General features: G+C 37.5%; 3 protein-coding genes across 3 annotated transcripts in view; 1 reads left to right on the plus strand and 2 right to left on the minus strand.

Moving 5' to 3' along the window:
- Nucleotides 1-1591: 1591 nt before the first annotated feature.
- On the plus strand, nucleotides 1592-5346 carry spc25 (SPC25 component of NDC80 kinetochore complex). Its single transcript, XM_057336185.1, has 7 exons — nucleotides 1592-1661; nucleotides 2157-2319; nucleotides 2644-2709; nucleotides 2795-2941; nucleotides 3226-3330; nucleotides 4185-4283; nucleotides 4787-5346. The coding sequence occupies exons 2-7, from the start codon at nucleotides 2163-2165 to the stop codon at nucleotides 4918-4920; spliced, it is 708 nt and encodes a 235-aa protein (XP_057192168.1). The 5' UTR covers nucleotides 1592-1661; nucleotides 2157-2162; the 3' UTR covers nucleotides 4921-5346.
- A 17-nt stretch (nucleotides 5347-5363) lies between these two features.
- Nucleotides 5364-12432, minus strand: nostrin (nitric oxide synthase trafficking). Its single transcript, XM_057336184.1, is given in 16 exon segments — nucleotides 5364-5514; nucleotides 5593-5676; nucleotides 5844-6072; nucleotides 6161-6286; nucleotides 6386-6474; nucleotides 8560-8668; nucleotides 8772-8897; nucleotides 10076-10174; nucleotides 10444-10569; nucleotides 10651-10749; nucleotides 10911-10973; nucleotides 11045-11131; nucleotides 11133-11259; nucleotides 11379-11462; nucleotides 11753-11838; nucleotides 12406-12432. Coding segments are annotated over 16 exon segments (1698 nt in total). The 3' UTR covers nucleotides 5364-5377.
- A 375-nt stretch (nucleotides 12433-12807) lies between these two features.
- The window catches only part of cers6 (ceramide synthase 6), a 29571-nt gene continuing 18954 nt past the window's right edge, over nucleotides 12808-23424 (minus strand). Inside the window, exons 7-11 of the mRNA XM_057335625.1 lie at nucleotides 19643-19771; nucleotides 19227-19333; nucleotides 17486-17642; nucleotides 15469-15492; nucleotides 12808-14721 (exon numbers count right to left, since the gene is read on the minus strand). Of these exons, the coding sequence (XP_057191608.1) occupies nucleotides 14572-14721; nucleotides 15469-15492; nucleotides 17486-17642; nucleotides 19227-19333; nucleotides 19643-19771 (567 nt within the window). The 3' untranslated portion in view covers nucleotides 12808-14571. The remainder of the gene's footprint in view (nucleotides 14722-15468; nucleotides 15493-17485; nucleotides 17643-19226; nucleotides 19334-19642; nucleotides 19772-23424) is intronic.

Genomic DNA, 23424 nt, shown 5'->3' on the forward strand with positions numbered 1-23424 from the left:
TTTGGAAGTGACCACATGAACTTGCCTCTCAATATTCTCGCAGTGTGTGTGCAGGTTTGGTTTTACGTTTTGACAGTTCTCACATAAAAAGTAGAACATGCTAAACATAATACACATGTCCTGTCCACTTTAGAACTTTTAGATGAACAGTTTTTGTATTAGTTCAGATAAATAAAGGACTGGATGCAAAAACAGCATGGGAAGTGATAAAGGACCAAATGTAATACATTAAAGCGGCCCTAACACACGCGGTTTCTGCCAATCTCATATTAATCTTGAGTACCTAGAGTAGTATCGCATACTTCATATCTTCAAAGAGTATTTAGTTTGATCACATTTATAAAAGAGAGAAACAGCTGTACGATTATTTCTGAAAGTATACGGCACGTGCGGGGGGAGGGGTAGGCTGAACTAAAGCAGGTGCGCCAACAAAACACACTCACTGCATGCGGTTCATGTCCGGCATCTTTTAGCGCTGGGACGGTTCCATATATCAGTTTCAAACCATCTCCATATCCAGCCGTTTATATAACATTCATCACCCAAATGCAGTGAACAAACAAACACCTGAACTTCACTCTCTCTCTCTCCTGCACACAAGTGAAAGTGACGTCTGCGCATGCTCCTTCTCCTGCTCTCCTTGCTGCCGCGTGGAGAATTGTCCAATAAGGGACTAAGAAAAATTGTTACGAAACAGTTTTATATGTTCGAAAAAAACTTTCCGCGATCGCTGGGGGAGTGTATCGAGCACAGAAATACAGCGTAATGCACCCAACTCGTTTTTGGACAAGTTGACCATGTCAAGCATGAGAAGACAGCACGTTTAACATTGTAAAGAAGTCAGAACGTATGACACACCGTTGCACCACCCCTTTAATAAATATAAGGACATCATATCGATATATTTATTAAAATATTTATAAAACAAGATAAAACCCAACCAGTACATATTATCCTCCACCTGTTCATCATCTAAAAGCGCTAATGCTTTCATCTTCACCACAGTAGCCTGATGGAGAAAAGCCCTTGTCCAGACAAACTATGTAGCCTATCTGTCATTGTCTTAACATTTTTTAGATGACACTGGAAAACATTTGACAATTTGATTATAGAAATGTAGTCATGTTTTAGTGGCTTTTAGTTCATTGAAACGTCCAGAAAACCAACAGCAAATTCACTATCAAACACCAGAGGGAGCAGTGTTATAAGAACAGGATCAATAATACATCACTGAATGATTAACATGTTAAAAAATAGCCTTCATTCATTTTCGATATAAACATTGGCTGTATGTGTCGGCTACTCTAAGTGATAGAGCAACAAAAAGGTTCTAATCTAAAAATAATTTATTTCATTCAATGAACTACACCGAAATTCCCAACACCAACGACATGAAAATGGGAAAAAAGCCAAAAGGAATGAAAGGCAACATGGAGAAAGTAAAAAATACTCAAGAAAAACGTACAAACTATTTTTGTATATTAGATATAAGAGTCTCCAATAATCAAAGTACTAGCTTTTACTCGGAGTAATGACGTGCCTTTATTTTGTAATTGTGATGACGGTTTTCTTTGACGTCACTTCCTTTAGCGCCGCTGACGTTCCGCGCGCCGATTTTTGAAAACGAGAGGGTTTGTTTTCATTTTGACTTCATAAAACTGGTGAGTAAAGGAAGTATGTGATGTTAAACATATTATTTGATTAATACTAATGAAGTGTCTAAAGTGAAGTGAAGACATCACAGTTGTGTCGGAGATTTGCACATTTGACATGTTAGCAGCAACTGTACACTGACCGCCTGACTGTTATTTAAGTGTGCTTACATTAGCATAGACTGCGTGTAACACAATGCCATAAATACACACAGAATGTGACAACAGGTCTCTTTTTTTGCTTTCCAGTATACTTACTATTATAATACACTTAAGGGTCAATTTCACTTCATAAAACAAAGAGTTTTTAACATTGCACGATATTGTTGCATAAAGTGGCACCCTTTTCCTTTTGTATATTATTTATTATCGTACTCTGGTTTGTTATTTTTATTTTCTTGTTTCGTTGTGAATTAATGCTTATTATTGTGTTGTTCTTGTTTATGACATTACAAATACAAATGACTAATGAAAATTTGAGTAATAGGTTTGCTGTTTTTGCAGCTGAGAATGGCGTCTATCAGAGACTATAATGTAGTTGAGCAGTTTAACAGCAGGCTGGAGGAGATCAGGTCCAAACTTCTGGATCAGGCCATGGGAGAAGTGCTCAATGACACCGCCATTGAGCTCTGTCAACAACACAGACATTACATGACGTCTGTCATGGGTGAGAGAGATGAAAATTGTTTGTGTGTTTGTCATGGAATGTGTGTGTGTAGCTTAAAAATCTGTCTGCACTGTTCTTCAGTCTTTAGTTGAAGGAATACTGCTATTTAATAAATAATATATGGCATAACAATTCATATATCAGTAAATAATTTAAATATCTAATAAAATAAGCAGATTCACAGTATTTTATTGACGTGCTAAAAGCCAAATCAAAGCATAATTTAAATAGTATTGTGATATGCACAAAGTTGCTTTTATATCATCAGCAAAACTATTTTTAAAAATTGTTGATAAGTAATATGTATATTGTTTTTTTACACAGATACTTGTATCAAGAAATCCAAGGAGGATGAAAGCATGTTTGAGAGTATACATGCATATAAAGAAGGTGAGATTTCCTGACATGCTTACATCAGGGAATTTATTATGTGCTTTACAATGGGAAGATGATTTATTGTGTAATATTTCATTAGATTTAAAGGAAAGAACTGCTGTATTGAAAGAAAAGAAGACGCGACATATTGAGGTCGAGTCAGAGATCGAGGACAAGAAACATCACAAAGAACTCCTAATTCAGAGGATTGAGAAATTTAAGAAGGGTCAGGTGAAAAACAGAGAATGTACGTACAGCTTTCTTTCCTCTCGTGTAATGACATGACATTTACGTTGTGTAACTTATTAGCCTTTAATGTCGACATGGAATCAGAATTGTCTGTGTTTACTTCATTATCAGTGTCTTGGTCCTACACTTTATTCCACTTAATAATCTATTTTAGAAATAAAGGAGGTTTTTACATAGTTACTAGTTTGATTTTTAACATCTTCATCCTGCAGTAATTCACGTGGAACCTACCTTACAAAGATCAATAATGCTCTTTATGTGGTTGTTTCAATGCTTTTCTAGTGATTCAGTCACAAAACAAAGCCAACAAGGACAGACTGAAGAAGCTGAACATATGCAAGGACGTCTTTCAAAAACATCTGAGTCTCGAGATCAGAAAAATCCAAGGTAAAATCTAGGGCTGTGCAATTAATCGAAAATGAATTGTAATCGTCAATTTTGGCTTCAACAATTACAAAAACAAAATAATCGAGGTAAAACGATTGTTGTGCCACATTCCATTTGGCAAGGATCCTCTTTTCTCGTGGTATAAATCCCCTTTCCTTACAGTGGTTCAGCTGTGCTATTTCTTTACATTTATTTTTCAGTTGAATTCACAGTTTAAAAGCAAAGTTATTTATTTTCTATGTTGTTTTAAAAGTGAATGAGTAATCGTGTTAAATAATCGGGATCTCAATATTGGCCAAAATAATTGTGATTATGTTTTTTGTCATAATCGAGCAGCCCTAGTAAAATCTGCTTCCACTTCTTAGTCTTCTGAAGGGCACGTGACAAAGTGTGACCGTTATCTTCCCTTAAGTTGCATTAATAATACATGTTTTTAATTTAAAAATGGAAACAAGTTATATTAACATAAAATGAAGAATGTTTTGCATTATTTCTCACCAAATGTAAGCCAATTCGTGTCAAAGACAAATTCAAAAATTAATGATCATTGTTGTTCCATTTATCAATCAATCAAAATGTGTTTATAAAACACAATAAAAACAACAGTAGTTGACCACTGTGCTGTACAAACCTTGCTAAAAAGACAAATAAATAACAAACAGTTTTGACCTCAATGCAAAAAAAGAAATACTCTTAATACCTTATACTCTTATACTTTATTTTATTTCTATTACTTTTTACTAATAGAAACATAAGTGGTGTCAAATTTATACATATGAATGAACTAATAGGACACATCAGACAGAACTATGAGAATTTCCAGTGTATTAACAATTTCTATATTTATTTATAAGGTGAGAAGTTGCAGTTTGTCTTCAGGAACATCAGTCGTAAAGATCCAGATATCGTCCACGCGTTCCTCCTACGGCTTGATGCAGAGGGCGTGTACCACAGTAAATACTCATCTTATGATCTTCTTGCATATTATAGATTATAAATATATTTTTCAATTTCTCTCTAAAAAAAAAAGAAACGCTTTATCTTCCTGGACTTCTTATTTGACCTGCTAATGGTTAGGCCCAAGTACTGAATTTTTAATGAAAATTGTGACTTAAAGATGGGGTAACAAGCATTCTGACTTCTTTACGCTGTTCAACGTGCTGGCTTCTCATGCTTAACATGGTCAACTTGTTCAAAAACGATGATGTGTTGTGTGCTGTAGTTCCATTCCCCCTGCCCGCCTCCAGCTGCTCGTCTTTTTCCAGAAATAATCGAACAGCTGTATCTGTCTTTTATACATTTGATTAACCTAAATACTCTTCGAAGATACGAAATACTACTGTATAGGTGCTCAAGATTAATATGAGTGTGTTACCTCATCTTTAAATTATTTTGAAATGTAGATTTTTATATTGCATCAAGAGGTAATATGTGTTTGTTGTTGTTTATTGTTCAGTCATCTCCTGTGACCCTCCGCTGGAGAAAATGGCACATCTAGAGCTCAGGCTGCAGGAGACCAACAATTTCCCTGCTTTCCTCGCAAATGTCAGGAGAGAGTTTGTGGCGCTTTACAGCGGTGCAAAGAAGTGAAAGTGATTCATTTTAGATCCACCTCAACAAACATATTGTCATCTTTTATTAACTGCGTCATTTGTAAATACTTGAGTGACTTATTTTGATTTTGCTGTTTTTCCCATTTGTGGAGTTGTCATTTTTAGAAATGAACATTTATGAATAAAGCTCAATTTAAAGTGCATTTATAGACCCAGTTTTTGCTTGTAAAACAAACATGAAGTTCATTTTTCAATACATTTAGTATTAAACTGAAATCACATCAAATATCACAATTCACACAGTCATAGATTATAATCTATATATAAATGATATATAATATAAAATCTTAAGGAAGTGTCAGTAGTAGTGTTTGTATATTCCTTGTTATGCGCTGCTTAAAAATATGAAATAATTCCACATCTGCACTAAAAATGTATTTATAGCATAAATTAGCATTAGTGAATCACGATTCAGTGAGTTATTTGTGTGTTCTTTAAGCTTCAGAAGACTTTGTTGCAGTAAGAAGCGGAAGCTCTTCAACATAATTGGAAGGGAAATGTCCTCTCTGTCCATTCAGTTCACCGAACCACCAGCCTGTCTCGTCCTTCTGAAAGAGCTCAAGAACATCTCCTGTCCAAATAACAGCAAAAGTCAATAAAAAAACAGCTGTTGGATACACGCTGAAGATTTCTGAATTCAAAATATGACCTTCATTTATGTTTAGCTCGTCCTCTCGCTCTGATGTAAAGCTGTATAAAGCCTTGCATTTGCCTATAGAGCAGAATTCTGCACCTAACATCAAACATTTTGACACAGAAATGGATTTAATAACTTTTAAGTATATGACTTTATTTTCTGACTCAATTATTGTATGCTTCATACTATAACAATTCATGTAGAAATATGAAATACTGTGGGCTAAACAGAACATCAAAACATGAAGAAGATATGAGCTTTACCTTCTAAAGATTCAGATGTTCTTCCATTTACTGCATTGTTCTGCTCTTCGTCTGTGTTCTGTTTGACGTCAATCGGTTCTTCATTTATGTTCTGAGGGTTGTGTTTGGTCAGCACGCACTTTGCAGGGTTCTTATCCGTCACAGAGCTTCTCGCAGACTGACGTGATCTGAACGGTGTCTTCTTGATTCTCACGGGCCGAGAGAGCTGTATCACGCTGTGTTCACAATCCTAAAACAAACCCAGCAGAGACTGAAACAAAGACTCAGTTCTTTATCTTTTTTATGATCTTTATTGATGTGGTCAAAACCAAACTCACCTTGTCTTTCCATTTCGTGATGCTGTCACTAAAGCGATGGCGAGGTTTGGGTTTGCCCTGTAACTCTGCCAGACCGACGCTCAGTTTACAGTGTGTGGCCTCCAAAAGATCAAGTTTGAGTACGGCCTACAGAAAAAGAGCAATGTTTAGTAGGTTACGTTACTTTTAAACCCGTCAAAAGCAATTACGTTGACTTTCATTCAAATATGACATTAAATACATTACCTCCTCAAGCAACTGTTCGGTTTCTTCCAGATTCTTTTGATTTGAGAAGTTCGGTTGTTCAGTATAAACTTTCACCATTTTCTCTAGACCTGAAATGAACATCAGTGTGTCAGAGTTAAATAATCTGGGCACGCATGTGTAAACCTTCTCAGAATGCTCTTAAGAATAGTCTCAAGCTTTGATTTAAGTGTCACATTTGTTTTTTTTTAGGAAAAAGTAGGACTTTTCTAAGAGTACGAGACTTTTATAAAGAAGCTAAAAACAACTTTCAGTAAAGTTTAAGACTGATTATTAAATTATGATTTAAGTGTTGTAAGTTAAGGACTACAATGATTTAAACACGCCCTTGACCTCAATCAGCCAATAGGGAGCCTGCGAGGGTGATGTCACAGCAGAATTACACCATTTATTCATGACTGGATTAAGACATTACAAATATTTTATGTTTTATATAAACTGTCTGCCTATCCCTGATTTAAAACGGTATAAGCTTATAATAGTGTTTGATCATTTGGGCTGTACAATTTTGTGGGTTGATTTCAACCGATATGAAGATAAATGCAAAAAGTATTGTTTATTATTCAAACAGAGATGCGAAAATTTAAAATTGCAAAATGTTGTGCAAAAATATTACAAAAATGTATCCTTTTTTGGGCTTGGTTTTACATACCTCTAATTGATTAAAATAATTAAGCTGCTGAATCCCATCCTTTTATATTGCACTTACAACTGTACACAAAGAAAATACCAAAGCTGCAAATCTTTAAAAATAGATTTAATTTTTTATATGATTATGTTATTTAATTTACTTCCTCAATCATTATGACATTCCAACACATTGTTTCTTTGTTGTAAAGTCCATGGTATCTGCCTCTGTACTGCCATCTTGATACTCTTATCTAGGTTAGGAGACCTCGGCCCGATACCAAGCTCGTACTCGTAATGACACACCGATACAAAGACCGATACCTCACGTGACATACATAGAGCCCTATGATTTCCGCAATGCGCAAAACGCGGACGGAATCGAGGAATCCAGACATTTCCTAACAAGAAATTAGCGCTGAACAGCTAACGTAACAGTTAACGAAATATTCAGATAGTGTTTAAATATGTATTCTGCTTGTTTTGCGTTACCGTGTGTGAAAGAGTGGTGCGGTTGCGTGTACTGAACGCATTGTGCTTGTGGAGCTTTCAGCGCCAGCGTTTCACTGCACGAGGACACGAGCACATAAACAAACACCATTTGCGGCGATCCGTCAAAATAAAAGTCCGGTTGACTTGAACAAGTTATAATACACTCACATTTTACCACACCACCCCCCTTAATTTTTTTAATAATTTGACCACAGAGTATATTGTTTACTTTAGTAAACTGAAGTAAATGTGCTAGTAAAATTGTGCTACTTATTATAAAAAATAGAACTTCATTAAAAAAATAGTACTTAAATTTAAGTAGACCTAAAAACAAAAGAAAAAAAGAAAATGTACCAGTAAGATACTGGTTTATTAACATTATTGTACAATATACAGACATCGGTTATAGGTATCGGTGAGTACCAGGAAAAAATATCGGTACTCGTACTCTGTCTTTAAAAAATGGTATCGGTGCATCCCTAGTCCCATGCGATCTAAAACAAGAAATAAAAGCATGCAAACTTTCTTTCATGAATGAAATTACAATAGGCAGATATGGCAGATATCCCATTAAGAAAATATCTTTAATATCTCACTAATTTCTCCTAGACATCAATGAGATTGGATATAGAGAAAGTGGAAATTTGGGTTTAAGTCTCCTGCACCTCCAAATAGACCCGGAGATCTGACAAAAAGAGACGCTAACAATGTGTAAACTGAGCTCAGATTAGTCAGGTCTGCAATCAAAAGTCAATACTGAAGATCTCATTATGAACTCAAACATTTCTCATCAAATTTACTCAAATCCAGATTATTTGACCTCTACAATCTACATTGATTTTACACCTCCATACCCTTCATGTGTTTCTTCAATCTCATTTATTTCCTTTTTTATTTCTCCTTTAAACAATTTTAAGAGAAACATCTGAGACTAAGTTGATACTCAGATGAAACACCATTGAGGGATCTGAAATCTTAACTTGCATTCATGCTTAAATCACATGACAGGTTTCAGAGATGAATGACATGATTCTGACCTTCTCTGTCACTCTTTGATTTCGTGATGTTGTCCTCGAGTCGCTGAAGTTTAGTCCCGATGGCATCTTTCCTTCTGTCCTTTGACATGATTGTTTTCCCTTCCTCCTCCTTCACACGCACACAATAATTTTATATTCCAACAGAAGACATGTTGATTGTAAACAAATGAAACAAACTCTCAATCTAACACTCGTTTCATTAAAAGCCTCACAAAGTAGTCGGTCATGAGAAATTCGGCTCTGTTGTCATCTGCTGTGGTGTTGATGGTCTCCATCAGTGACTGGATATCTGTCTCCACGTCCACTCCTCTGACCGACTGCTCAATCTGACTCTGACTCTATCACCAAACACATTCACACCAAAAACACTCTTCACATTGCTGGTTTTATTAAAACTTCATTTTTAAACAGAAAGTTCCAGCTCATTAGACAATGTGAGCCGAATGACACCTAAATGATTCAGTGTTGGTTGCTGAATTTGATCAAAGATATTAATATTAAGAAAATGCGCCACTGACTGCCGTTACAATGAATGGTGAGGAATGTAACGCTCAATCCGCTTGTTAAACCTGACGTCACACACCACCATATATGGACGGTCATATACTGGTTTATTTTTCATAATGTATTCAAATATTGATGTCGGAGATTCCGTGGGCCTGGTGATGACTGTAGTCTATATTTTGAGATAATACATGTTTCGCTTAAATATGCAATATGAGTAAACAGTGCCCATAAGCAGCTGTTTAAGCGGTATTCCTCACGTCACCACCGTTATAACAACCGAATATGGACGTTGAGAGCCATTGAGAGAGAGAGAGAGAGAGAGAGAGAGAGAGAGTCGCGTCAACTCAGTTGACTCCAATGGAACCGTTTTTTCACAGCAATGGAGGCTCTCAATAGTTCCCGGAAGTTACTAGTAACGCATGGAGCTGCGACTAACAGACCAACTGAGGTAAACTTCTAAGCCATTTAAAGACGAAAGCCATTTAATGAATAAAAAATAAAGAAAAGAAATAAAGCATTTAAAGAGAAAACAACTTCCTGGAAATATCCGAAGGCTTCCTGAATCACGTGACGCTCCAGCGTTTGGACTTCCGTTGGCAGAACTCTCTCTCTCAATGGCTCTGGGCCGCTCTAGCTAAGGAAGTCCCGCCTTTCAGTAATCAGTAAAAACTGATGATTACCTGGGGGCGGGGCTCTCGTGAGGCGCTTGCCAGCCTGTGCGCAGGCGCAGTAGATGAGGCGACCTCGAAAAAGGTGATTTTTAGCGCGATTTAAGCTTAGCAACCCAAAGTTATGATTCTGGTCATGTCATGTTTTATTATTGAACGGAAATATGCTGTTTTATCGTCATTTTTGCCAGCGATTTTAGAAATGTCTGCCGTCCCCCATTCACCTAGACAGGACTGTGGACTTGCTATGACGTAAATTAGCGAGGCGTTGCAAACATGGCCGCCGAGTGGCACGACTTCCGTACACGGACTTTGATTTAGTTTATGATTTAGATACTCACGTGAATGATGCTCTGTGCATATACATTTATATAGAGACTGTACTTCTTCAGAGTGTTTGATAGCGTTTCTATCCTCTGCTTCTCCAGTTCCTGAACAATCTGAAAGTCAGAGATGAATCTGTCAAAATGCCGTGCAATTTATATATAACGATTGTATAAAACACATTACTTCAAAGCAGCTTTATAGTAATAAAAAGGAAAGGAACAAGAAATGATGCAAACTGAATTCAAAATCAGTTCTGGTTGTTTGATCCATTTCAGGTTGAACACAAATACGTGTTTAAATCAGACAGAGGATGGTAAAACTTTAAAAGTCTTCATCTTTAATATCACAGTGTCAGGACATGTTTATGTTGAGATATATGAACCTGGTGGCAGGTTTTTAAGGTGTTCTCCAGCTTCAGTCGGACGTGGTGACCGTCCATGTTGACCTTGAAGTATTCTTCATCGACTCTGGCCTGAAGTTCTGCTGATTTTGTTAATCTATTGAACATCTGGATACAGCAAACCGCATTTATTTTGCTCGTGTCTCATCATAACCGTGACCATTGCTTGTCCCAATAAACACAACATACCTTCTGTTTTTCCTTCTCAGTGCAAATGTGCTTATTTTTCTCCACAAAGTCGAAGAGCGCCTCGTGTTCTCTTGTCAAACCCATCAGCTTCTTCTTCAGCTGTGGAAACAAACCGATTGATTTCTGCTGTCATTACAAAACTCAACAATAAAACCTCAAAAGTGCTTTTGAATCCCACACTTTACTGTTGGCTTGTTCTGGATAAGATTCTGCAGAATTGGTTCATCTTCAGACATGAAACACCTATAGATTTTTCTTACCTTAATCTGCTCATTCCAGTTTGTGAGAACAAGTTTTCCTGATTTCTCAATGGCGTTGTCAAGCTGCGTTCATACAAGATTCACTATAAGTGTGTGTAGATGTTGCCATGTCAAATAAAATGTGATCAACGTACCGGCCTCTTTCTTTTGGAGTGTTCATCTAAGATTTGACGCATCTCCTGAATAGCATCTTGGTTGAGGGCGTTTCCCAATATTCTGAAAGAACAGTTGGGATATAAATACACATCAGAGATAAAAGCAAACCTCCTCCAGTGTGATGTCATACCGGTGAGCATCTGCGGAGGAGAACATCTCATCTGACATGAAGGACCAGGCTCGGTGTGAGGAGCTTTCAACAGAAAACAACAAACGTTACAACGAACCTTACTTTTCACTTGGGCGTCATTAAACTTAAAATGAATCATTTAGTTTAATCATTTAAACATGTTAAATGTGTTGGTCACTCACGTGTCACACATTTCTTTGGAGACTTTGAGGAGTTTGCTTGCAATCTTCTGAAGTCCTTTAGAATAGTTTATCTCCAGATCAGATCTACATTTTAAAGAAAGAAAATGTTTGAGATACAAAAAGTAAAAAATCGAAAAAAGAAATGAGTTTGTTGTTGTATTTGGCATACGTATTTTCTTAGAAAAGCCAAATGATCCTCTCCTCTCAGTAACGGCTCAACTCAACATTTCAAAATACACGTTTGACTTTTTCAATGAATTACAATCTTTTCTTTCCATGTTCTTCAGTACATTAAAGTTGCCCATTGTTCACAAAAGCTGTAAAACTTCACATAACCTTAAAAGTAATAAAACAAACGAAGAGCCAAAGTTGACCTTTGCTGAAACACAGTCACGATCTCTTTACAGAAATATTCTCCATTCTTTGCGAGTCTCTTCAGGTCCTGGTACAGCAGATTGTACTGGAACACATTATACAGTATAACACAAGAAAGCATCAAGAGAAGTCTATATCTCACGGTCTTTTTCAAAATACAAAACCAACGTAGAAACACTTTATTATGCCAATATCAAAGTTTCCCTTTCCGAACGTGACTGTTAAAGGTGTTTATAAAGGATTCTTCTTAACTAATTTTGGTTTCCTAAAGAACCATTTCTCTTTCTTAACTTTTCAGTCTTTACAACCTTTTGTCCACTATAAAAACTTGGTCTTTAACAAAACCAAGAAGTTCTTTACGGAACCATACAGCTCAACAAGAAACCTTTCATTGTAAGACTGTAGATTTGAATAATGTTCTGAATGAAATCTTTTGCCAAGTGAAAAACTGAAAGACTGTTTTGTTTACACATCATGAAACCAAAATGGAGGTGCGAGCAGACGTACAGCCACTGACTGACAGTATATTAAGAACACTGTACCCAATCTTACACATCCACACTCTTAAACTATAAATGAGTAAAAATAGTCTGACTTTTCCAATAGTTCCACATTTCATAAGGCTTGATGATAGAAACATGTATTGACTCACAGTACAGCCGCTCAGCGGGTCCTTCATCTCGACTCTGGTGGAACTTTAACTTTGCTGTTCGAACTTTGACCTCTCGTAGTTTTCTCAAAAGTGCACGAGGAAATCACCTGCGTGTGCCAATGAATTACTAAACCGCTTTATTTTAGGACTGTTATCATAATGTATAGAGATGTATAGGCCAAATATTATTTTAAAAACTTTCAATTGAAAACTGAAATGAATTGAAGGAGTCATAATTACTATATTATTATAGTAAAGCTAATTCAAAATATTAAGTTACCTACATAAAATCTTTATTATGGACTGGAGCATAAAAGTGGTTAAGAGACCAATCAAGTAGAATAAATCATGGATTTTATATGACATTATTGATGTAAGAAAGAATAAACCCACACAAAAGTCTTTTGGTTTGTTGTGTTTATTTAAAATACATGGCAACATTATTCATTAGACCAGCTGCTAATCAGATTTTCCAGCAAAGGCAGAGATGTTTGTTGGTCTTTGCCTTGTTTTTGACATCAAATGTAAACCACACAACACAGCCACACGTCTGTCCGAGTGCAAATGAGACGACCGGAGAGCTTCTCCACCTTCACAGACAGCAGCAGCAGCAGCAGCACACATCTTTCCAAACACAAACATCATCCAAACACTCAAATGAGAGCAAACAAATCACCTGTCAACCCTGATCCAGCCAACCTGCAGTATCATTTCAATTCAAACAAAACAAATCTGATAAAAAGCACAAGAACAGACAACAACGTAATAAACCAGTGTTTGGCGCAACTTATTTAACAAAGTGCTTGTTCACTATTCTGGTCTCACACAGACTGAATTGATATGTTTCTCATGTACCGTGTTTCTAAAACGTATACGTTTAAATGCAGAAAAACAATATTGTGACTGGGGGATATTTCCTAAACTTGAGTTCAATTTTGGGACCTTATGCACTTCAGTGGTATTACACGAATATAAAACTGATAAACGGCTCAATTTTACAGCATCTCAAATAAAATCCTTCTGAAGATGGAATACTTTGTGTTAAAAGCAACAGATGACTTCAGTCTCTGCAGACTTCATTCATCATTCGATCAAGTATTTCCATGACTCTTTCAGGACCTTGAAACACTGATTCAGACCCTCCACGATCGATGTATCTGTGAAAATAAGTTTGCTGTGGAATGTGAGTGATCTGTGATTAAACACTAGTGTGTGTTAATGCAAATTCATTTCGATTGACTTTGAATAACTCATTAATATGTGTAGAAATACCTTGGCAAATCATTTAAAAACCCTTTTTACACCAACTTAGCTTTGGTGCTGAAGCTCAGATCATGAAAGCCTGCGATTCCACCGACTTGAGAGTCGAAGGACAAAACAAAATCGATACAAATTAGGGGTGTCACAAAGTATCGACACGTATATCAATGTTTGTGCAACTTAAATCTACACATATGACATTACATTGACATAAAAAAGTCAATAGATACAGCGATAATATTGTTAGCGCAAAGTCTTTTGGCCACGATTATCGTGCAGTGAAAATGTAATATTGTGACCCCCTTTCTATCCTTTTGTGGCTGAAGACAGAGGGTGTACTTGTGTCAGGGTACGTTATTCATAAAACAACATATTTCAGAATGCAACAACACTTTTTGCGTAGAGTTTGTCTTGGGTCATACGTGAGGGCGGGTAAAACGTTTCGGGTGGAAAAGCGTAATGCTGTTCTAGCCTGGTCAACGGCACCACTGTCCTGTTGGTGTAAATAGGGTGTGTACGTCGAAAAATTTAAGAGCAACAAACTTACTATTACTTACTACAGATAAAAAAATGAATCAAGACACATTAATCCAAGAACACTACTGATCCATGATGGCAGAAATGCAGCATGCTCACATGATTATGATTGAAAGAACCACGCTTTCATTCATCCGCTAAAAGAGAAAAGTGAGTTGAGCTGCATTGAATCTAAAAGGTGCTTTGATAACCAGTCAACGTTTACCAATAAAGAACACAAAAACACGAAAGGCAAAAGATTGGAGAGGATGGTGAAAAACCGCATTCACATTATTGAGAATTTCCAGTACTGGACCGGCAATGTTCATACATGTTTTGACACAGAGCAGTGATGCAGGTACCGTCTCGCAGCTGGAATGTCCGTGACGGTTAGTGTTCGTATGGACAGTGGGCCGAGGACAGGTAACCGTTGGTGCCGTGGGCTCCGTTGGTCCCGTTAGTGTGATGTTTGTGAGGAGGAGGCCGAAGTTCATCTTCATCAGAGCTGCTCTCAATATCACTGCGGTCATCCTTTGACACCTGAGTAAAAACGTATAAATTTCACTCCAACTGTACTCCAGACAGGCTGATTTTGGCACGGGGTGTGACACGTTTCAACACTGTTTGCCAAAGTTTCGCCCTCTTCTGTCAGAGGTCTGTCAAACCTATCGATTACTGATCGAAGCAAGCGACAGACTAAACGATAGCATCTGACTTTTCACAATGATTTTCTCTCATTTACTGCAACACCTCATTTTGGAAGATCAATGTGAAGGTTGGACAAAATAAACAACAATCCCTGGAGTAACTTTAGTATACTTTGTTACTCTTACATTTAAATATAAAAGTTACTGTGAAGTCATTTTCACAAACATCTTTTAGTTTCAGACAAATGTTTTTATTAATGTTTCTAGTGAAAAAACAAATCTTGTTGTAATTCGTAACTATTTTGCATTTTATAATTTGTTATTTATTATTAAATTAATATAATATAATATATATAATAATTACATTGATTTTTATGTAATTATTACAATTTATATAATATTATATAATAATTCAATTAATTATTATCATTTGTTTTTGTTTTTATTATTGGTGGCTAGATCAAATGAATTTGTATGATGTCATTCATAAAGTTATTTATGGTTTAGGGCTGGACTGTCATGCTTGTTTTTTTCTAATAATCAAACTTTTTATTGTATTATTCTATCTTACACATTATCACCGCATAAAATGATTTGATTTTCCAGTGAGATCAGGTTGGAAAAATTCTCTAATACTTACATGTAAAGGATTCCATTTCCCCGCCTATGATGGCAGCGATGAAGAAGAAAAACACATAAAAGAATTATAATAAGTACAAATGAGCTATAACCAAAGCTGACTCTGCATAGTAATAGACTGACAAAAGAACACAAAATAAAAATAAAAACCAGTAACGTAATGACAACATCAGTGAATGAGTTAATAAGAGACTAGGGCTGTCACGATTATGAAATTTGATTGACGATTAATTGTCTAATAAATCATTGCGATTATGGCGATTAATTGTCTGTTTTAGGGCTTTGACATTTAATTCTCATTCATTTTTGATTCAGCGATTGAAACGACCATATTGTTCTGAATACAAGACTATGTTTTTTTCTTGGAAATACATCGGAAAAAATTGGGTCATCATATATTTAAGGTTTAGGCTTTTACCTGTCAATGAAGCTCCATTAAAATTTGATTCAAATTTTTTCTCACTTGCAAGACTACAGTAAATTTTACTTGTGTGTAATGAAATTTTGTAGACTGGTTTTCACACTAGATTGCTTAAAAATATTAAATTGTACTGCAGGTAATTGTATGTTTTAGTTTTTTTTAAGTGATTGTGTCTTGTGTAACTTTACAATGTACATCTTTATTAATACACTCACCTAAAGGATTATTAGGAACACCTGTTCAATTTCTCATTAATGCAATTATCTAATCAACCAATCACATGGCAGTTGCTTCAATGCATTTAGGGGTGTGGTCCTGGTCAAGACAATCTCCTGAACTCCAAACTGAATGTCAGAATGGGAAAGAAAGGTGATTTAAGCAATTTTGAGCGTGGCATGGTTGTTGGTGCCAGACGGGCCGGTCTGAGTATTTCACAATCTGCTCAGTTACTGGGATTTTCACGCACAACCATTTCTAGGGTTTACAAAGAATGGTGTGAAAAGGGAAAAACATCCAGTATGCGGCAGTCCTGTGGGCGAAAATGCCTTGTTGATGCTAGAGGTCAGAGGAGAATGGGCCGACTGATTCAAGCTGATAGAAGAGCAACTTTGACTGAAATAACCACTCGTTACAACCGAGGTATGCAGCAAAGCATTTGTGAAGCCACAACACGCACAACCTTGAGGCAGATGGGCTACAACAGCAGAAGACCCCACCGGGTACCACTCATCTCCACTACAAATAGGAAAAAGAGGCTACAATTTGCACGAGCTCACCAAAATTGGACAGTTGAAGACTGGAAAAATGTTGCCTGGTCTGATGAGTCTCGATTTCTGTTGAGACATTCAAATGGTAGAGTCAGAATTTGGCGTAAACAGAATGAGAACATGGATCCATCATGCCTTGTTACCACTGTGCAGGCTGGTGGTGGTGGTGTAATGGTGTGGGGGATGTTTTCTTGGCACACTTTAGGCCCCTTAGTGCCAATTGGGCATCGTTTAAATGCCACGGCCTACCTGAGCATTGTTTCTGACCATGTCCATCCCTTTATGACCACCATGTACCCATCCTCTAATGGCTACTTCCAGCAGGATAATGCACCATGTCACAAAGCTCGAATCATTTCAAATTGGTTTCTTGAACATGACAATGAGTTCACTGTACTAGAATGGCCCCCACAGTCACCAGATCTCAACCCGATAGAACATCTTTGGGATGTGGTGGAACGGGAGCTTCGTGCCCTGGATGTGCATCCCACAAATCTCCATCAACTGCAAGATGCTATCCTATCAATATGGGCCAACATTTCTAAAGAATGCTTTCAGCACCTTGTTGAATCAATGCCACGTAGAATTAAGGCAGTTCTGAAGGCGAAAGGGGGTCAAACACCGTATTAGTATGGTGTTCCTAATAATCCTTTAGGTGAGTGTATACACTAAAATATGCAATATGCAGATGCACTACAGCTCCCCCTAGTGTCTTCTATAGAGATGTGCAATAATTGCGATGATCTGAAACCATCTCGATGAGGTCAAACAATCGCGATGAGACGATTATTTAATAATCGTGACAGCCCTATAAGAGACTTGTGTCTTACCTTTCCTCTGGAGATGGCCGTGCAGGAGATACGCAGGATGAGATATGACCAGAAGATGTGAAGGGCCTGCAGCAGCACCAACAGCAGGTTAAACACCCACCAGGACGGAAACGACCCGACAATCTCCCAACTCTCAAACACAGTGCTGTTTAAAATCCTGAAGACACACACAACCACAAACTAGGACAAACCTGTACATGTCTTACAGAAATAACAGCCCAGTATACGTATATAAAAACTTTATTAGGGAATGTAACCATTAATTCATTTAAATTGTTTCATTCAAGCCAATAGAATGATCATCTGTCGCTGGATTCACAAAACATTCTTAAGAAGAAAATTCTTCTTTACTGCCATATTTTTTCTTAAATTGTAATTTAAGAAAAAAGTTAGGAGTGTTTTGTATTTCCCCAAAAAACGTAAAGACCGTTCTTTTTTTTCTTCTCAAGATTGATTTACAAAGTACGTGTCATTTTATTCTTATATTAAAAATTGTAGTGGACATGAAATGGTTAATGGTTAACAACTGTAACAAATCACAATGTATTTTACATCTTTAGTACGATAACCCCGCCCCCAAAAACGAAAAAGCTTAAATTGTTTTCAATTTAACTCTAACAACAACAATAAAAAGGAACAATATGGTTGGAATCACTTTTTAAACACATTTTCCAATCAAAATGTATTCAAATGTAATGTAATGCACGTACGCACACACACTCTCTCTCTCTCTCTGACTCTTGGTGTGCAGTGTCTGCATGATTAATTCATTTCACAAAAGCCATCAGCAAAACACTCAAAACCCACCACTAACACTTACAATCATCTCGACATGAATCATGAAGAAAACATGAAAATAAAACAGATGACGGGTTTTCAATAAAGCTACGAATAAAGCAACGGTTCAGGCTGTAGTGTTATCCAACAAAACTTCACATCTAGTGCACAAAAAGCTAATATATTTAGTGGTTTCTTAAGTCCAAGCAAGGTTTGTGTACGTCAAACTCTATCCTTTTAATGTACGGCATGTGAACCGCACTTTAATATTTCATCTTCTGTCTTGAGATGGATCTTTAAATGCTTAAAAATGATAAGTAGCAACAAATAAAACTAAACACAATCTAGATAAGCCTTCTTAATGATTTTTTTTATTTCTATACAGCTGCCAGAGAAATTGATCTTTGTTGAAGAATTCACTAGACCCAAAGTGTTATATACTGTATATTATAACGCATAATGTTGATTACCATAGAAAATAATTTCAACTTGTCCCACGGTAAAAAATATTAAACTCATTTTATCGTTTGGTTTTGTGTCCTTCCACTAAATGTCTTATTTTTGGTGCTTCTATTTAAAGTGCTTTCTGTGCTTCACAACATTATTCATCGAACAATGTTGATCGAACTTAAACTGTGTTGAACCCAAAGCATTCCTTTAATTCCAATTTTGTCAAAACAAACCGTCACGTTCGAGGAATTGATTTGAATAAAATCACGCATACTGCTGCGAAACCCAAAGATCTGTTCTTGCTCATTCTGAAGTGATCTCAACATCACTGCCGTAACCATAGTAACTATTACTCGGCCACAACATCAGACTGAAGGTGTCAAAACCTTAACCGCTGAGAAATAATACACAGATTTCAGATGAAAAACCTCTAGGTTACATCAGAGTTGACATGAGCGAAGCAGTCGGCACACATCAAAATGCTACTGCAAGAGAGAAGAGAGGTGTTTCTTACCACAAAGGATAAACTCCCAGCCTGGAGCTGATGAAAACCAGAGCGAACATCACAAACAGAATGTTGCACAGTCTCCGACACTTGGCGTAGTTGGCCATTTTAGCAGCCTACGAACACAAACGTACTTTATCATTTACAACATCATGACGGACATCTGACGCATACAGCACGTCTTGCATTTGATGGTTGGATGGCATGGATCAAATGAACCGAGAGCTTCTAGGACGCTTGAGGGACGTCGACCAATGATGAGGAGTTTCCAAAGCTAGATCAAATCTTACATGAAAGGCTGAGTTGGATGGAAACAAGCTGCAAAGTTTTGGGGGTGATTTTTCCATGCATGCCAATGTATGCGTGTTGACCAAAACACCGACATAATAATAAACAGAATAAACAAAGAAATAAGATGAAATCACCTCCACCAGGACGTCGGCGGCATCGTGCAGACACATGACCAGCGTTCCCACTCGAGCCATGTTATTCACATATGAGAAGGTGATCAGAGAGATGGTGGCCACATGGTGGAGAAACATGAGTAGAAAGTCCTGCGGGACGTCACATGGAGAGCGTTAACATACGTGTGATCTTTATTTAATGTCCTTTAAAGCTACCAAGGTCAGAATTGTGTTCAACTCGGGTGTTTTGGAAGTAATCCATCCAAAAATAAAACATATGAAATATCATTTAATTTAATATGATCCTACAACTAAAGACACAATGCCAAAAGAGGACAATCATCTTATTTTTGGGTGAAGTTTCCTTTAACATTCTACATTAAAATAAAGAAATCTCATTCCCAACACACAGGAACCGAATTAAACCTTCTTACATTTACATTGAGTCATTTAGCAGACGCTTTTATCCAAAGCAACTTACAGAGAGTTCAGGGAGCAATAAGCGATATGTCACACAGGGGCAATAATACAATAAGAGCTAATGCCAAGTTACTAGTTTCCACAAAAGCCAGAACAATACCTGTTGAGAGAAAGAGAGAGAGGGTTAGTGATTTTCTCTTTTTTTTTCATTTGCCTGTGAAGTATTGACAGAAGAGATGGGTTTTAAGTAGTTTTTTGAATGTTGTGAGAGATGTGGTTGACCGGACCGAGTTAGGAAGAATGTTCCACCAGGAAGGAGTTCTAAAGGAGAATGAGCGGGAAAGCGATTTACTGCCCTTTTGAAAAGGCAATACAAGACGCCGCTGGTTTGCTGAACGCAGGGTTCTTGATGGGGTGTAGGAGGGTGTGAAAGTATGCCGGTGCAGATCCAGTGATCGTCCTGTAGGCAAGCATTAGTGACTTGAATCTGATACGGGCTTCGACTGGTAGCCAGTTGAGAGAGATGAAGAGGGGAGTCACATGAGCCCTTTTGGGCTGTTGGAAGACGAGGCGTCCTTCTGCGCTCTGCGAACCAGCTGGAGTGGTTTGATAGCCTTTGCAGGAAGACCAGCAAGGAGAGCATTGCAGTAGTCCAACCTTGAGATTACAAGGGCCTGGACAAGAAGTTGTGCCGCATGCTCAGTGAAATAGGGTCTAACCTTTCTAATGTTGAAGAGTAAATATTCCTTGATTTTTAAGGTCCTATTTTGGTTTATGGAGTGTCCAACAACAAGTTTACGTACATACAAGGTGTAAAAACACTATTCTTTTGTTATAATAGGCAGTTTTTCTTACCTTACCTCTTGACTGACTCTCATATGATTCGTTCAACGAATCATCAGTTTAATCCCCTCCTTTCTGCCAGCCTACTCTGATCTGATTGGTCAGATGGTCTAGTTTGCTGTGATTGGTCTACCGCGAATAAAGCTCACGAGCTACAGAGTTTGGGGGAGAAGAGTGAAGTTTTCGCAGGCAGTCCTAGCAAAACGTAGGCAGGGACTATATGTAGTGACATAAATCTGCGGAGGTTCGCGAATCGGACTAGGGCACGACTCGTTTGCGTGATTCAGAGTCGACTACCTTTTTTCCAAGCCAGACGTAAATCTGGGTTTCATCAGCATAACAGTGATAGGAGAAGCCGTGTGCCTGTATGATGGGTCCCGAGGATGTCGCGTAGATGGAGAAAAGGAGTGGTCCAAGCACCGATCCCTGAGGGACCCCAGTGATCATATGGATCTGCCGGAGAGGTAGGATTTGAACCAGTGGAGAGGAGTGCCTGAGATTCCTAGTGATGACAGGGTTGCTAGCAGTATCTGGTGATTGACAGTGTCGAACGCTGCAGATAAGTCTAGGACAGAGGATTTAGATTCCGCCTTGGCTTCTGTGACCGATAGTCGTGCAGTCTCAGTGGAGTGGTTTGTTTTGAAGTCAGACTGCTTGTCGTCCAGTAGTTTATTCTGGGATAGGAAGGAAGACACCTGGTTGAAAACTGCCCTTTCAAGTGTTTTCACAATAAATGGGAGGAGAGAGACGGGTCTCTAACTGTCGGGAGTAGAGGGGTTCATTGTGGTTCTTAAACGCCACACGAAAACCTTTCAAACACTTCGGACGGACTCATGATGGGATCACAGTGATGCGCCCGAGCAGCTTCATGATGATGATGATGATGAAGAAGAGTAGATAGAGAGAACTGAAGCATGAACAAAGAGAGAGAGAGAGAGAGAGAGAGAAAGAGAAGACTGAACATCCTCAATGTGTGATGAGAAACTAAAAAGAGGAAAGAAAAACTGGAGCTCAGGGAAGAGGTTGTGTTCGAGTCCAATGGAAAACACACACTGATGAAAAATGTATACCCCTGAAGTCACTTTGGATGCACTGTGAAACATACATTTCTTACAAAACATTTTTGTCTCGTTTTCTAGAACAAATATCTAACAATCCTGGAATTAAGATGCATCGACTTGACAAGGAAAGTGACCTAAGAAACCTGTTTTACATTTGCCAATGGGGTAAGAAAAATAAACTTGAAGTAAGTAGTAAATTCAAGTTTAATTTTCCAACCTGATTGGAAGATTTTTCTTGCTTGTTTTAAACATAAACATACTTATTAATTCTTATATTTTCTTTCATAGAACAAGACTAAATATTTTGTTATTTTCTTGTCAAGTAAATGTACCGCCTTTAGATAAGAGTTTTTAGATATTCTTACTAGCAAACATTTTTTGCAGTGTAAAAGTGTCTGCTAAGTGCACAAATGTAAAATAATCAAATAGTTTTGGTTTTCCTGAAGTAAACATCGGTACTTGTACGGCAATAAACAAACAGTACGTAAATGTGTTTACATGCGTGATCTCACACCGATTACATATCAGCACACATACAAATTCTAAATATAAACCAAATCACAGTTACGTATGAAAACGCATGTCAGTAGGCTAAACACTGAGACACCATCTTTCTTATTACACATTCGATAAATGCAATCTTTTTTAAGGTTATACTGTAGTTAAAATTTAGTTTAATTTAAAAGTCCAAATTTCTTTAGATCACATATTGGAATGATCTACAAAACAAACTTTGGATGATGTGTGTTGATATGAATAATTTAATAAAGTTAGGTGTCTTTTAATAAAGAAACCAGAATGAGGTACATTGGTGTTGTAAGAGCCAGAAAAACAGAAAAGCGTTGCAACACTAAACCAAGAAATGAGGAGTGAGTCAGTCTGTGATTTGTTAAATAGAAAGAAAAGAAAACTGAAAACTAAAACCACAGATGCTAACAGTCATTTCAAGAAGTCTTTGAGTAAAACCGTCCACCTGTTCAAACACGCACACACACGCACGCACTTCAACATGGAGACGACTCGACCGTCATCAACATGGGACAAATACAGCGTCCACAGATCTAAATGAAGCTTTTCACACACCTGAGGCTTGTTCCCTCATTTGCATTCATTAAAGCGGCCCTAACACACGCGGTTTCTGCCAATCTCATATTAATCTTGAGTACCTATACAGTAGTATTGCATACGTCATATCTTCGAAGAGTATTTAGTTTGATCACATTTATAAAAGACAGATACAGCTGTACGATTATTTCCGAAAGCATACGGCGGGGGGGAGGGGTAGGCTGAACTAAAGCACGTGCGCCAACAAAACACACTCACCGCATGCGGTTCATGTCCGGCATCTTTTAGCGCTGGGACGGCTCCATATATCAGTTTCAAACCATCTCCAAATCCAGCGTTATATCCACCATATATATAACATCCATCACCCAAATGCAGTGAGCGAACAAACACCCTCTCCCTCTCCCTCTGTCT

Source organism: Triplophysa rosa, linkage group LG6, assembly GCF_024868665.1.
Source record: "Triplophysa rosa linkage group LG6, Trosa_1v2, whole genome shotgun sequence".
In the NCBI taxonomy this organism is placed as follows: domain Eukaryota; kingdom Metazoa; phylum Chordata; class Actinopteri; order Cypriniformes; family Nemacheilidae; genus Triplophysa; species Triplophysa rosa.